Source organism: Marmota monax, unplaced genomic scaffold, assembly GCF_021218885.2.
Source record: "Marmota monax isolate L192 unplaced genomic scaffold, Marmota_monax_Labrador192_F-V1.1 WCK01_AAM20220418_F8-fsc00064, whole genome shotgun sequence".
Classification (NCBI taxonomy): Eukaryota; Metazoa; Chordata; class Mammalia; order Rodentia; family Sciuridae; genus Marmota; species Marmota monax.
Window position 1 is genome coordinate 8388146 of NW_026694542.1, and position 15619 is coordinate 8403764.

Below are 15619 nucleotides of genomic sequence, written 5' to 3' on the forward strand. Positions count from 1 at the left end.
GATCCTCCAGTTTCAGCCTCCCGAGCCACTGGGATTACAGGTGTGCTCCGCAGCACCCAGCAGTTAGTATTTTAACTGGTTTTTCATAGCCTCCCTACTGTCTACCATAGTGCTAGATGAAAAATAAGTGTCCTGACAGGTGAGTAAGTTAATGAATCTAATAATCATGTATGATAGGCACTGGGTCAGAATTGAGAGATACAAAGAAGACTACTTGGTGCTTCTCTCCTCAGTGGAGCCTGTACATTTATAGTTGTCGTAGTACGCTCAGATGACAAAAATTAAGTACCTAGAAAAGTTAAGGGAATAACTGAATGCCAACTAAGTTACAAAAACTTCTAGAGATGGGAGAATTCACTTATTATTATGATTCTTTTTAATATTCCTTGGTGGGTTAAAGTGGGTACTATATAGGTTTTTCCCAACAGTATCTGTTAAATATTCTATAAAGCCTTTCAGGGTGCAGTGGTGCATGCCTATAATCCCACCAGTGTTGGGAGGCTGAGGCAGGAGGATCACAAATTCAAAGCCAGCCTAGCAACACAGTGAGACCCTGTCTCTAAACAAAATATTAAAAAAGGGCTGATGGGCTGAGGCCGTAGCTCTGTGGCAAAGCGCTTGCCTAGCACGCATGAGGCAATGGGTTTGATCCTCAGCACCACATAAAAATTAACAAATAAAATAAAGGCATTATGCCCATCCACAACTACAAAATATAAAAAAAAAAATTAAAAAAGGCTGGGTATGTGGTTTAGTGGTTAAGCTTCCCTGGGTTCAATGCCCCATACCCGCCCTCCATAATTCTATAAAGCCTATTGATTTGCCGGGTGTAGTGGCATATACCTATACTCCCAGTGGCTCAGGAGGCTAAGGCCGGGGGATCGCAAGTTCAAAGGCAGCCTCAGTAACTTAGCGGAGCTCTAAGCAACTTAGAAAGCTCCTTTCTCAAAATAAAAAAGGGCTGGGTGGTGGGGCTGGGGTTGTGGCTCAATTGTAGAGGGCTTGCCTCGCACATGTGAGGCACTGGGTTTGATCCTCAGCACCACATAAATATAAAGAAATAAAATAAAGGCATTGTGTCCATCTACAAAAAAAAAAAAAAAGAAGGCGGCTAGGGATGTGGCTCAGTGGTTAAGCACCCTTGGGTTCAATCCCTGGTCTGGATTAAAAAAAGATAAGGCCTTCCTGACTCAAATTCTACCCTATTTCAACTATTACTCTATATCAGAAAGGGTTTGAGATGATTACAGACCTTAGTAGTAACAACCAGGATGTCCTCCTCACTTTCTGGACGGAACTGGAAAGGGATACTTGCTCCCCGGACCACACCATCCTGATCCACATAACAGAACTGGTAATACTCATCATCCTTAGGCAGGTAATAAGCTGAAAACACAGCAATCCAAAATAAGGTCTATTCCAAATGTTTAAATCTAGAAGTAATTTTATTTGCCCTGGCAAGCTCAATTCAAGGGAATTAATTAGTCTTGGCTCCTGTTTTCAACACTTTGATCTAGTATTTTTCTCACCTTTAAATTGGACTTCCTGCTGTTTGGCTGATTTGTTGTTTATGTCACTAGGCAAAGCAACCCACATGAAGGTATAATATTCACGGGTTGTCTTCCATCCCACCTGCAATGACAAAGAGAGTCTCATTTGACACCTGACAGGGCTTGGAGGAAAAGTCTTACCTGGGCTATGTCATCTTAAAATGCACTTATATTTTACTTGTATATGTTAAAAATAAAATAGAATAAGTTTGTTATGACAAGATTCACGTTTTTTTTGACTATGACAACTTTATATGGAATAATGTTTAATAAAACTAAAAATTGAGATGCATACACAGAGTTCAAAATACCAGTTTAGAAGGATTAAAAACTGGCTCGTCAATGAACACCCAGGACATGAGCTCCAAATTCTATCTCCAAGTCAGACACAAAGCTGAGAATGATGGGGTAAAATGGTTCTGGGTCTATGAACCTAGATCCCACTATCTTCTTGCAAAGGTGCTCTTAGAACTTCTAAATCAGGGGCTGGGGATATAGCTCAGTTGGTAGAATGCTTGCCTAACATGCACAAGAACCTGGGTTCAATCCCCAGCACCACATAAACAAACACACACAAACAAACAAACAAACAAGCAACAACAACAAAGAAAACACTTCTAAATCAGAAAGCATTTCTAACTTGCTAACTTGCCCTCTCCATTTGTTTGTCCTCTACTGTGTTCAATTCAGCCTCTTCACATACCAACCTGTTATTTTTAAATGCATGCTAAAAAAATATGTGTGTTGGGGGTAGAGGGGCAAGAGTAAGAATGTTCTTAGATTATGAGACACCAGATGAGACAGTCTAGATCTATAAAGCTTTGTCTTCAGTGTTTTTCTTAATGCATGCTCAGTGAAAGCTTTTTGGTGATAAAGATAATAAAAATCTGGTAGTAATAATGGCTTCTTCTAGGTATTGAATACAATAAATTGTATGACATAAAGATATAGCAAAAGCTGGGCTGGAGATGTGGCTCAAGCGGTAGCGCGCTCGCCTGGCATGCGTGCGGCCCGGGTTCGATCCTCAGCACCACATACAAACAAAGATGTTGTGTCCGCCGAAAAAAGTCCAGTTCTTTCTCTTCCTCTCTAGAGTTTGGAATAAACAACTTGTGACTTGAAAATGATGATTAAAAAAAAAAAAAAAAAGATATAGCAAAAGATGCCTTAGAGCAGAAAGCTGGCTAAATATAAAATACTCTTACTAAACGTGAAAAGGTGTAAAAGATGGCTCAAAACTTATCTGGAAGATAAAAGGACACTCGAGAATAGAAAGAGAGCAATTGTATTTTTAAAGGGAGAACACTCAACAAATGAGAAGCAAAATCACTTTTATTGTCATATTTTGATCCTGCCTGTGCCCAGTGGGAAAAGAAATAACTAAAAATAAACTCCATTTTTATATATCAAGGAACTGGAACAAGGTTGAAAAGGCTATACCCAAAGCTCACCAGAAAATACTAGGGCATCTTTTAGAGTCTTGCTAATATACCCCGTTGCTGTAAACATCTCAGAGCCACTGCAGCCTGTGGTGGTACAGGAAGCAGGAATTTTATAGAATCCTCATTCACATCCTGGAGTTTCTTAATGCACTGTGACCGAAATATCATCAGGCAGGCCTAAGAATTATGGCTGCCTTGGAACAAGGAAACAATTTCTATCTACCTACAATTCCTATCTTTGGCTCTTCTACTTGCACAGGATGATTATATCCCCTCTGCCATTGTTTCTTAAAGGAAGGAGAGCTAACTCCTACCTCCTTCAGGCTCTATCACTGGTGGTAGCTGTGACTATAATTAGAAGAAGTAACACACTGCATGCATCAAAAAAAATTTATTGCGTGCCTACTTGGTGCCATGAACTACCAATATTAGGGGTGACAGTCTGATTAAAGCTATAGTGAAGGAACACTAGGAGAGCTTTAGAAGTGAGATATCAGGGTCAAAAATTTAAAAGAAACTCTTTGATTCTTTAATTCATCGCCTGTTATTCAAAGGAATTTAGCAGAATAGAGGAGAAAAAGCAGAGGCTTGGGAGTCAAAATAACTTGCTTTACCACTTTGTTACTTTGAGACCTGGAGAAAGTCACCATCTCTCAAGGATATTCATTTTACTCATCTGTGCATTAAAGACCACTCACCTCAAGAAGGCTCCTGTGTTGTAAGGATCAAATTAAAGCATACACAAAGGTCTAGTTCATAAGTGTGTCCTCAGGATGGTGCTCAAGTCAATAGCTTTATGGACAATAAATATTAGAATCCCTTCTTTGGATTAACCATTACTACTGTTTTTCTTCTGGTACTAGGGACTGAATCCAGAGGCACTTTACCACTGTACTAAGTCCCTAGTCCTTTTTATTTATTTTGAGACAGGGTCTTAATAAGTGGCCCAGGTTGGCCTTGAAATTGTGATCCTTCTACCTCAGCCTCCTAGCTGGGATTACAAACCTACACAACCTTGCCTGGCAACCATTACTTCTTTATTGAGGTAGGGTAACACATATGAAGTGCACAAAACATCCCAAATATAGATGTGTTTTTTAAAAATGCTTTTAAACATCTGGTTTTAAAAAGCATTAGAAGGGATGGGGAGGTGGCTCAACGATAAAAGTACTTTCCTAGCATGCACAAGGCCCTGGGTTCAATTCAAAGCACCAGGAAAAAGAACAACAACAACAACAATAAAAAAAAAAAAAAAAAAAAAACCCATAACCTGTGAATTATTTAGACCTGGCCTGCCTTAAGGAGAACCAGAGAGCTGGGCATGGTGCACACCTGTATTCCCATTGAGGCTGAGGCAGAAGGACTGCAAGTTCAAAGCCAGCCTCAGCAACTTAGCAAGGCTCTAGGTAACTTAGAGAGATCCTGCTTCAAAATAAAATAAAAAGGGATAGGGATATGGCTCAGTGGTAGTGTGCCCCTGGGTTCAATCCCCAACACTGAAAATAAATAAATTTAAACAGCGTAAGATTTTCATTTGGTTTATTATAAAGTCCTCATTGGCAGTTGCTGAATGCTTGGGGAATGAAATCAGCCTAAGAAATATAACCATGTTGCAACAACAACAAAAAAGAAATTGTATGTTACATTAACAAGGCTAATAATTAAATCATTCTTTTTTTTAAATTATCTATACCTGCACCATCCCATAACAACTACTAATGACAAAAGGATGTTTAAATTTAATTAATTTACATTAATTAAAATTTAAAAAGTTAAAATCCAATTAGTCACACTAGCCACATTTTTTTTTTTTTAAATATTTATTTATTTATTTTTCGGTGGACACAACATCTTTGTTTGTATGTGGTGCTGAGGATCGAACCCGGGCCGCACGCATGCCAGGCGAGCGCGCTACCACTTGAGCCACATCCCCAGCCCCACACTAGCCACATTTTAAATGCTTAATAGCCACATGTGGCTAGCAGCTACTGTAATGAATAACAAAGATACTGCAGAAAGTTCTATTAGATAACACTGCTCTGTATGCTTTGTTATATATGGAAAAGAAAAACAATAGCTACTACCTTCTTTCCAAGACAAAAAACACTATAGAGTGTCCATTTTCTGTGTTGGAATACCTCTTAGTCTGATGACAATGTCCTGTTGGTTGTTTACTATCTCTATCTCCAAACATCAGTCTTGTCTTGGTCTTTCAAACAATTAAGAAAAAGGAATTCACTGAGGGATGTAAATAAGCCATAGTTCCTTCACACTACAGTAAAAAATGGTGTTTGATTTCAAGATGAACAGCATCGGCAAACAGGCACATAGTAAAATGTCAAATCAAAAGTCACTGATGTTGGGAGTTAGTAATGTAAATTACTTAAATTTGACTTTTATCTCCTATCTCTGGAAATTGGAAGATTTATTATTATGGGGAATATACATATATATGTATGTGTACGTGTGTATGAGAGACACACACATACAGACATAAGAGATAGAGAAAGCAGGGGAAGGTGATATATAAAGACTAAGTTTATTAAAATCTTTAAAATTTCTATACTTGAACTGACAGGATGATTAGACACTGGAAGAGGTCACTGAAGGAGCTCATAAATTTTTGTCCTTGGAAGAAATAAGACACATTAATTCAGAAACAAATTTTTTTTTAAATATTCATTTTTAGTTTTAGGTGGACACAATATCTTTTTTTATTTTTACGTGGTGCTGAGAATCGAACCCAGTGCCTTATGCATGCTAGGCGAGCGTGTTACCACTTGAGCCACATTCCCAGCCCCAGGAACAAACTTTTTGGATGCAGGATTTCAAATCAGGTAATTTCTCAACCTTTTCATATTTTTAATATTCATATTAAAACAAATTAAACACTGTACCAAATAAGGGATGGATAAAGTAATATTTAAAGTCACAAAAATTATATAAGGGGTCACCCAAATCAATCAAATCATAGATGAATATTTCAAAATTGGATCATCTAAAAAGCATTTATATTTGGTCTTTGAAAGCATAATAAAACTTAAGGATTGTCGGGTTTCCTGTTATTTTTATTTTTTTGGTACCAGGGATTGAACCCAGGTGTATTTAATCACTGAGCCACATCCCCAGGTCTTTTTATTTTTTATTTTAAGAAAGGTCTCACTGAGTGGCTTAGGGCCTCACCAAGTCGCTGAGGATGGCTTTGAACTTGCAATCCTCTTGTCTCAGCCTCCTGAGTTGCTGGGATTACAGGCATGCACCATCACGCCTGGCTCCCATGTTATTTTTATTTTATTTATATTTATTTTTTAGTTATAGGTGGACACACAATCTTTTTATGTGGTACTGAGGATCGAACCCAGTGCCCCATGTGTGCTAGGCAAGCATGCTATCGTTGAGCTACAACCCCAGCCCAGCTCCTATGTTATTTTAATTTGAAATTAAAATTAAAGTTTGAGTTCCACAGCACACATTGGTATGTGATAAGGGAAATGATAAGGAATTTAATTTAGGATTTTAAAATTAGCCAGACATGATACATACGAGAGTCACACCCTCAGTAACAAAGATTCACCTCTAGTTCCCAATTACTTGGTACTAAATTAAACACTTACTCTAAAGATGCCAATCCAGTCCTTTCGACGGGGGATGAAATGCTCGGCGAAGGTATAATAGCATGTGATGTCCCCTCCAGGGACATAGAACTTCTCCACACTATTAAAGATGACCTGAGAGAAATGACAACGATCGAGCAAGACAGCTGATGTGGGGGGATCTTCTATTGTTTTTTCCATGATGGGTGTCCTGTTATGAGATACGGAATAGAGTAAGGCTCAGAAAGGTTTTCTGAAATGCCAGAGATTTCTGGGCTCTCACCCAAGAACATTCTGTTCAAGGCAATCAGAAAAAGCAAAATTCTGACAAGTAGTGAGACCACACAATTCGCTTTCTGTTTCACTTTGTACCATTTCTCATCCATAACTTCCCATACTTTTAAGAATTTTCAGAGAATATATCTTTGACCTCTTTACCATAAGCATCACCACACTCACATTCTCTCTCTTTTGATGTCTGGGATAGATCCCAGAGACACACTTTACAACTGAGCTACACCTCCAGCCCTTTTTATGTTTTGATGCAGGGTCTTGCTTAAAGTGGCCTTCAACTTCTGATCTTCCTGCCTCAGCTTCTAGAGTAGCTGAGATTTCAGGTATACACAACCCAAACCCTCGTATACTTTTTCTTTTTGTGTGTGGGGAATGGGTTTCCAGGGGCATTTTACCAATGAGGTACATCTCTAGCCCCTTTTAAATTTTGAAAAAGGGTCTCATAAAGTTGCTTAGGCCCTCACTAAACTGCTGAGGCTGGCCTCGAACATGGGATCCTCTTGTCTCAGCCTTCCAAGTCACTGAGATTACAGGTGTATTCTAGTTCTCTGCTTACAGGTAGTTGGTGGTAGTTGTTTCCTTTTTTTTTTTTTTGGTACTGGGGATTCAACTCAGGGGTACTCTACCACTGAGTTACATCCCTCTCTCCTTTCATTTTTTTATTCTGAGACAGGGTCTCGCTAAGTTGCTTAGGACCTCACTAAATTACTGAGGCTGAATTGGAATTTATGATCCTCCTGCTTCAGCCTCCTGAGTCACTAGGATTACAGGGTTGTGCCACAGTATCCTGCTGATTCTATTTCCCTTTAATAAACAAGACAACCTAGAGAAAACAGCCTAGGGAATATGGAAGACCTAGATTTTAGATTTTTCACCCTAATAAGCCCTATGACTTTCCTAAGTTAATCTCTCTAGAGTTCAGTGTCTTCATCAAATTCCATTTATAATTATTGGGCCCTTCCATATAAAAGACAGTATGTTTTGGGAAGTTAAAGCAGGAGGATCACAAGTTTGAGGTCAGACTGGGCAACTTTGTGAGAATTTGTCACAAAATAAAAAAATAAAAAAAGGGCTGGGATGTAGCTCAGTTGTATAAGGCCCCTGAGTTCAATTTGCAGTACCACATACACAAAAGACCCTAAGCTAGGCTGAGATTAGAACAAAGATAGAAATAAGAGACTATGTGACATGAGGTGGTGGGAAACATGGGTTTTGAAGTCAGAATAGTAATATTCAAATCACACTTTCCCCTTCTTATAAAGGGATAACATTTGGGCAATTTACTTAATTAGTTAGGCTCTGTGATTATTTCTTCATCTGTAAAATGGGGCCTATAACAACATCTACCCCAACTGCTGTTGTTTTGTGAGGCTTAAGTGTAATAATAAAAAGTGTCCAGCCATTAAATCAGCCTGCCACTAAGCAAGACACTTCAAGGTAGACTCATGCTGACTGACAGAATAAAGAATTTAACAGTCTGCAAAAAGAAAGGGTTTAACAGATGCTAGTGATTACTAGTATGTTTGTGGAGGTATTTTTATTTTTTCCTGGCATTAACCTTGCCCTCAAAAGGGTCCTAGTCCCATAGAGAGGCTAAATGAGTATATAAGTAACTGCCAAATGAATGAAAAAGAAGTGCAAAATACTCTGGTATTCAAAAGAAGGGATGCAATTCCTTAGGAAAACAAAGAAAAGTTTCAGGAAGTTACTAGAATCTTACATAACCCCTCAAGGAAGATTTGGATTTGTCAAGTGGGTGTGTCATGAATGGCATTCCAAGGGAAGGAAACAGCAAAGAAATCTTTGTAACAGCAAAGAAGCAGGAAAATGCAGTCCAGGTCTAGAAGAAGCAAGGGACTTTGAACCCCTTTTTATAAAATGGATTTTCACCATTTTAGATGACAGTATACAGATAAAATGTGATTAAAAGAAGCCAGTACTCTGAATTGTTGACCTCATACTTCCTGTTCCTCAAACAAGTCATATGCACTGTCTTTTAAATGATTCTAACATTAGTGAGTCTATGATTCTCAACCTACTGTTTTACTAGGAAATGGAAAAAAATATTGCAGCTGTTATATGCAAATACTAAATGATACCTTACAAGCACAGCTGTTGGGACATGTTGGAAAATAATACACACATACAGGCACACACACAATTCAAATAAGTAAGGACAATAACTAAAAAACAAATCACTAGGACTGGGGATATAGCTCAGTAGTAGAGTGCTTGCCTGATATACACAGGGTTCTCAGTTCCATCCCCAGTACCAAGAAAACAAAAACAAAAACAAAAAGTCACTATTGGGGGCAGGGGCTGGGGCTGGGGCTAGGGCTCAATGGTAGTGTGCTCACCTAGCACATGCTGGGTTCGATCCTCAGCAACATATAAAAATAAATAAACAAAATAAAGATATTATGCCCAACCACAACTAAAAATATATTAAAACAAAACAAAACACTATTGCTCTTTCAACTCTGCCCTACCTTACCTATTTCCTGGTTTTATTTTGAAATATATGCAACCAGACCTCTTCTTCCAAATTCCCAGAAATCTGTTTTGTTTTTTTTTTTTTTTTCCTTTGGCAGTGCTGGGGATTGAACCCAGGGCTTTGTGCATGTAAGGCAAGCACTCTGCCAACTGAGCTATATCCCTAGTACTCTAGTTCTCTGCTTTCAGATAGTTGTTGGTAGAATTTAACAGTCTGCAAAAAGAAAGGGTTTAACAGATGCTAGTGATTACTAGTATGTTTGTGGAGGGATTTTTATTTTTTCCTGGCATTGACCTTGCCCTCAAAAGGGTCCTAGTCCCATAGAGAGGCTAAATGAGTATATAAGTAACTGCCAAATGAATGAAAAAGAAGTGCAAAATACTCTGGTATTCAAAAGAAGGGATGCAATTCCTTATGAAAACAAAGTCCCCTTGTCTTTTTTTTTTTTTTTCAGAGAGAAGGCAAGGGGACTGTGGGGGCACTGAACTATTCTTGAGATTAAGCTAAAGAACTAAGAAATCACTGGCTTTCTGGTTTTTGACATAGTCTAGACACATCCTCAACCTCAAACCTTAGAACATTTTTTCAAAGTGGAGGGGGTGGGGTCCCATTCTGGTCTATTATTTCCCCCATAATAAGCTATTGTCTGTGATGAGGGTTTCTTTTGGATGGTATGGGAAGATAGGCAGGGAGGTTTATCAGCTTGCAGACTCTTTCTCCCCAGGAGTCTCCAATCATTCTGAGGTCAGCAAATTTCCTTCTCTCTGTCCTAAGCCAGAAGCACCAATTTATCTAAGAATACAAAATGATTTAATTTGTCCTTTGCCTATGGATCATGAAGAACATTCAGGTAAGAGTGATTTCCAGAGCCTGCCCCTCAATTAACCTAAGTATCTCACTTCTAGTTCTTTTCCTATGACTAGCAACACAATGCCTAATGCAAAATAATCAATAATTGGGTATTTGTTGAACAAATGAATGAACAAGATATGCATATTGATATGCATATCAAACAGTAAAAAGAGAAGGAATTTTGCAGGTAAATAATGTTAAGGGTAGACTGGGGATAGACATAGCTCTAGTAGACAGCATTTGCAAAGTCATGGGTTCCATCCCTAGCATTGCAAAAAATATAATAAGTAATTAATAATAATGATGATGATGATGATGATGATGACGACGATATGGAGGTGATGGTGGGGCTAAGTCTTTTTTTTTTTTTTAAACTCTACTCTTAATTTATGGAATACCCGTGGGGAAGTTGATATTTTTCAGCTTTCTTCTGTCTATAATCAGGTGAGGATATAATATCCAGATGTAATGTCAATTCTTGCTGTGGCTGGTTCAGCTGGCATGGCTGGTTCAAGCAGCATGGTGCCAAAAAAGGCACTGATATGATTTCCTTAAGAACCCATTCAAGAGGCTGGGGTTGTGGCTTAATAATAAAGTGCTTGCCTAGCATGCATGAGGCACTGAGTTTGATCCCTGGCATTACATAAAAGTAAATAAATAAAATAATTAAAGGTATTGTGTCCATCTACAACTAAAAAATATTTAAAAAGAAAAGAACCCATCCAATTCACACTCCATTACCCACCTTCCACACACTCAAATTCTTGCAAGCTGTTATACAAATGGATGCTACTCTAAAAAGTAAAACCAGGTTGGGATGGCTTTTTACAGCCTGTCTTCTTACCAAAAAAACCACCAAAGTAACTCATGAGCCAGGCATGGTGGTGCATGTCTGTAATCCCAGTGGTTTAGGAGGCTGAGCAGGAGGATCACAAATTCAAAGCCAGCCTCAGTAACTTAGTGAGGCCTTAAGCAACACAGCAAGACCCTATCTTAAAATAAAAAGGGCTGGTGATGTAGCTCAGTGGTTATGCACCCCTGGGTTCAATCCTTGGGACATCCCCCCTCCCCCCAAAAAAAAGTAGCTCATGAGCAGAACTCTGAAGAAAGGACAGGGCATGCACACAGGTATACACACAAAATACCTTATAGAGCTCATGTTTTGAGGTTTGAGTGCTCATTTGGAGGAAAAACTGTCTCGTTCATTTTAAAACCTAATCAATCTGTCTGGAAGTCTACAGCTTTGGTTCTGTGCTTATCAAAAATGGGGTTGTGGCTCAGCAGTAGAGTACTCACCTAGCATGTGCAAGGCCCTGGGTTTGATCCTCAGCACCACATAAAAAATAAATTAAATAAAGTTATTGTATTCAACTATAACTAAAAAATATTTTTTTAAAAAATGTAAGACTCCATGAAGTTTCTCATTTCAGGATCTCATACTATTCTCAGCAGGACTCAGGGTATTCAGAAGTCAATGATTCTTTTAACGTTTTTAATTTTTATTTTGAGAAAGGGTCTTGCTAAGTTGCTCAGGTTGGCCTTTAACTTGTAATGCTCTCCACCTGCCCAGTAGCTGAGATTACAGGCACAAACCACCGTACCCAGTTTAGATTTCAACCATTCTTCTAATAAAGATTAAAACTCTCCTCTCCGAAGACTGGCTTTTCTTCTCTCCTTTACCAAAGTTTAGGACAGCACCAAGCAAACCTCAAGCATAACTATACCAATCTGAATTATGTCAGTGAGGAAGGACTCCTACTTTTCCTGGAAGGAAGGCATCTGCTGATTTTTAAGATCAGTGATCCATATAAAATCTTTCCTTCCTCCCTGTGATAAAATCCCTTGGGACAAATGGGCTCCAACAATGGCTTGGGAAATTACCTTTCTGACAAAGCAGTTTAGAGATGAGTGTTTGTGGAGAAGGTACTAAAGAAAGGATATGGAAGGAAAATTTGAATGATTTACACATTAACTTCCCCTCCTTTAACCATTCTTCTCACTGTAGGACCTTTCTACCATCCACTTGTAATTCTGGCAATAAATCATAGAGGCAAAGGAAAAGAAACATATGAAGAGCAAAACAGTTAAATTTAGAAGCCCTGAGAGTTACCTAAACATGAAAAAGCAGTAGATATTTTAGGTCCCCTAGAAATTGTGGAATGGTATTCTACCTAATTCCTTAATTTCTACCCCCAAATTAGGCTGGCCTCATAAGAAATGACCAAGAAAAATAAATAAGGATTTAAAAAAAAAAAAAAAAAATCAAGCATAATACAGAGATGCCACAAACTACCATAGGCACTTTACTTGACCTTCCTTCCCCACCCCTCCTCTCCAGCTTGGTTTCCAAAAGGATTAGGGCCCTCAGGGGAGCTGGCAAATAATAGGAGTGTATTTTAAAACAAGTCCCCTGAACTGACTCCTAAGAAAACATGACATATTTTCACCTAATGAGCTTTTTAAGCTTAATATACTACTCCCAGGACTGTTCCATGAAGGGCACAGATCCTTTTATCCTAAAAGGCAACAATAGCCAGTTCTACTTCTGTTTTGAGTGAATCTGCAAACTACAGTGATATGCTTTTTAGCAGAAAAAATTATTTTATTTTATTTTTTTAAGAGAGAGAGAGAGAGAGAATATTTTAGTTATTGACAGACACAACATCCTTGTTTGTATGTGGTGCTAAGGATCGAACCTGGGCCGCATGCATGCCAGGCGAGCGCGCTACCGCTTGAGCCACATCCACAGCCCAGAAAAAATAATTTTAAATGCCCAACACTTTTGTGTGTGTGTGTGTGTGTTACTGAGATTGAACCCAAGGGCACCATATCTCCAGCCCTTTATATTTTTTGAGACAGGATTTCACTAAATTGCCAAGGGTGGCTTCAAACTTGCCATCCTCCTGCCTCAGACTCCTGAGTCACTGGGATTACAGGCGTGCACCATGGTGCCCAGCCCAACATTAATTATTCTTTTATATGAGTGGGAGCATGTTTCAAGAGACATAGCTACACAGGTAGCTTCTCTGGATTAATTCACAAAAGGATATCAACATTTATATAGCCAACACACGCAAATCTATTCTTCATTTGGGAATAGTAAAAACAAACATTAGTAAAAGTCAAATCTACATTAAATCTAATTGCTTCATACTTATGCTTACTTTCTAAAGCTAATAGCAATTAGCAAAATGAATGAACTGATTTGAATCCCATTTCTCCCTGACCCTGGTAGATGCATACATATAACTAACCTTACTGAACACTGGTAATATGTGTCCCTGAGACAGGTAGGAAAATCAAAACCAGAAATCATGGCTGCTCAGATTACTGAGCCACTTGCTCTATCCAAATTTCCCAAGTTCATTCAAGTTCCTTACCTAAAATGTTTTAGAGTGCCTTAGAAGACTTTTATAATCCCAAAGGCTTTAAGACTACTCATTGACAACTGTTTGAACTGGCTGCTCAGCTTATTCTAAGCAAGCCCTTATTCCACATATCACATCAACCATAGTGCCAGCAGTACTAGGGAAAGCATAGGAAAACAGTTCTGGGACGCAAGCAACCAGAAACTCTGTGAAAATCTTGGTCTACCCACACTTTTTTCTTGAAATGGATGACTTTCCTATGTCATGTCATAGTGATATGCGCAGATGCAGTGTTTGAAGAGTATTGGAAAGGGGAGTAGGCACCAGTCAAGGGACATGGGTTTCTGTCTTAGTTCTTATACAAACTAGCCGGAGATCTTGGCCAAGTCACACTATCTACATTTAGGTTTCTGTTACCTCATCAGTAAAATGCATGGATCATGTTAGAAAATCTCTAAGGACATTTACGGCTACAATGATAATCCTAAGTGAAAGAAAAAGAAAGTGAAAGTGTTCATTTTAACTTTCTTTTCTAAGAAAATCAGGAGCATGACACTGTGTCAGCAAGTACAGGCACATTTTTCACAGAGCCTAAATGTACAATGTGATTTGAACCATACAACTTGTTAGTTCCAATTAACTCAGGATTACTGACTACCCTTTTAAAGGTTCTTTCCACTCCACAGCTGTCAAGTCTGCCAAAGGGTAGAGTTTCAAAGCCCCCTGAAATTATCTGGGCAAATGAGCCATCCAGTTATTCGTAAATCATGTGGTTCGACACAAGCGACAAAGACCTACTGCATCACGTTCCATTGTTTCATATGGATTGGGCAAACCCTAAGAGATGAGTTATAATATATCTTCCATATTATTCTACTCGACTCCAACCATGGCCACTTGTTGGCCGGCATCTGCAGCAAAGAATCCAAGCGACAGGAAAAAAGTTAACCTGTCCGGGTGGGGCTGAAATCAAATGTGAATGGGAACATTAGCCCCCAAACTAAATCGGGCTAATGCCAGTGGGGAGGGGCAAGGGAAAAGCAACGGTGAAGTAGGTCGGCACTAAGCCTTTTTCTTCTAGGCTGCACTGAATAAAATGGGAGGGGGCTTCAGGTATGAAGCCTACTCGCAGAGCGGGAAACTGAGGCCTAAGGAAAAGTAACTTCTCCGGAGTGACGCGGCCCCGCCCACGCGGGGCAGCAGTCCGCGCGACGTCCAGGCGAGGCGGATTACGAATCCCCAGGTGGCGGTGGGAGGGGGCATGACGCCAAGGACACGTAGGGAGGCTGCTGCGTCACGACCCTCTCCCCGGTCAGCGACCAAAAGCACTGCGCCCCGGCCCTCCTCAGGAGAAAACTGTCCCTGAACCCTCCAAGGCCTCGGAAGGAGCGCCGGGGCCTCCGGGGTCTAACTCCCACTGAAGATCACCTTAGGAGGTGGCCGTGAGGTGAAAGCTGAAATAGGCCGCACCTCTACCGTCCAAGTCCTTTCTCGGCGCTGGAAGTCTGAGTCTGGGGAACCTGAGGGCCCAGCGGCCCCCTTTCACTTCAGGGACTCACCAGGGCAGCAGCCGGCAGCCGCGCAACAGCAACAGAGCAGGGAAAGGGGCAGGGGCGGGACTAAAAGCCCCAGGGATCACCGATCCAGCCCGGCCCCGCCCGCGGCGTCATAACGGTCAGCAAGCCCCGCCCCGCCGCACGGCTGGCTGGGAGTTGTAGTTGTTAGGAATGCCCCTCAGGTTTTCCTGGTCAGGAGTAGTGACAAGGGATCTATTTTATCCCCTCGAAGGAACTATTTTACACATATGTTTTTTATATATGTATTTTTTAACTTTTTTTTTTTTCAATTTTGACTGAGAAATCTCCATGCCTTTAGAGGTTCATTGAGAGTCGTTTTCATTTTCCTTTTTCCTCTTGCCACAGAATACTAAGAGTCCTATAGATGAGACTCTGGCGTTTATCATGCAATATTCCCGAGTCTCTTTGTGTTTTTTTTTTTAAATCATGTGGTGCTGGGGATGGAACCC

The 15619-nt window shown here is 39.8% G+C and overlaps 1 protein-coding gene across 14 annotated transcripts in view; it reads right to left on the minus strand.

Annotated features, from left to right (window-relative positions):
* Calcoco2 (calcium binding and coiled-coil domain 2) overlaps window positions 1-15255 on the minus strand; it is a 32835-nt gene extending 17580 nt beyond the window's left edge. For 9 of the 14 annotated variants that reach the window (XR_009224570.1, XR_009224571.1, XM_058571540.1 and 6 more), the window contains exons 1-4: window positions 15064-15186; window positions 6607-6796; window positions 1530-1632; window positions 1253-1386 (exon numbers count right to left, since the gene is read on the minus strand). Coding sequence is in view for 12 of the 14 variants with exons in the window: in XM_058571540.1 (XP_058427523.1) it covers window positions 1253-1386; window positions 1530-1632; window positions 6607-6786 (417 nt within the window). In the remaining 2 variants the exon portion in view is untranslated. Of the gene's footprint in view, window positions 1-1252; window positions 1387-1529; window positions 1633-6606; window positions 6797-15021 lie in introns of all 14 variants that reach the window. The other 5 variants (XM_058571537.1, XM_058571542.1, XM_058571544.1 and 2 more) reach the window with 5 other exon arrangements.
* Window positions 15256-15619: the final 364 nt, after the last annotated feature.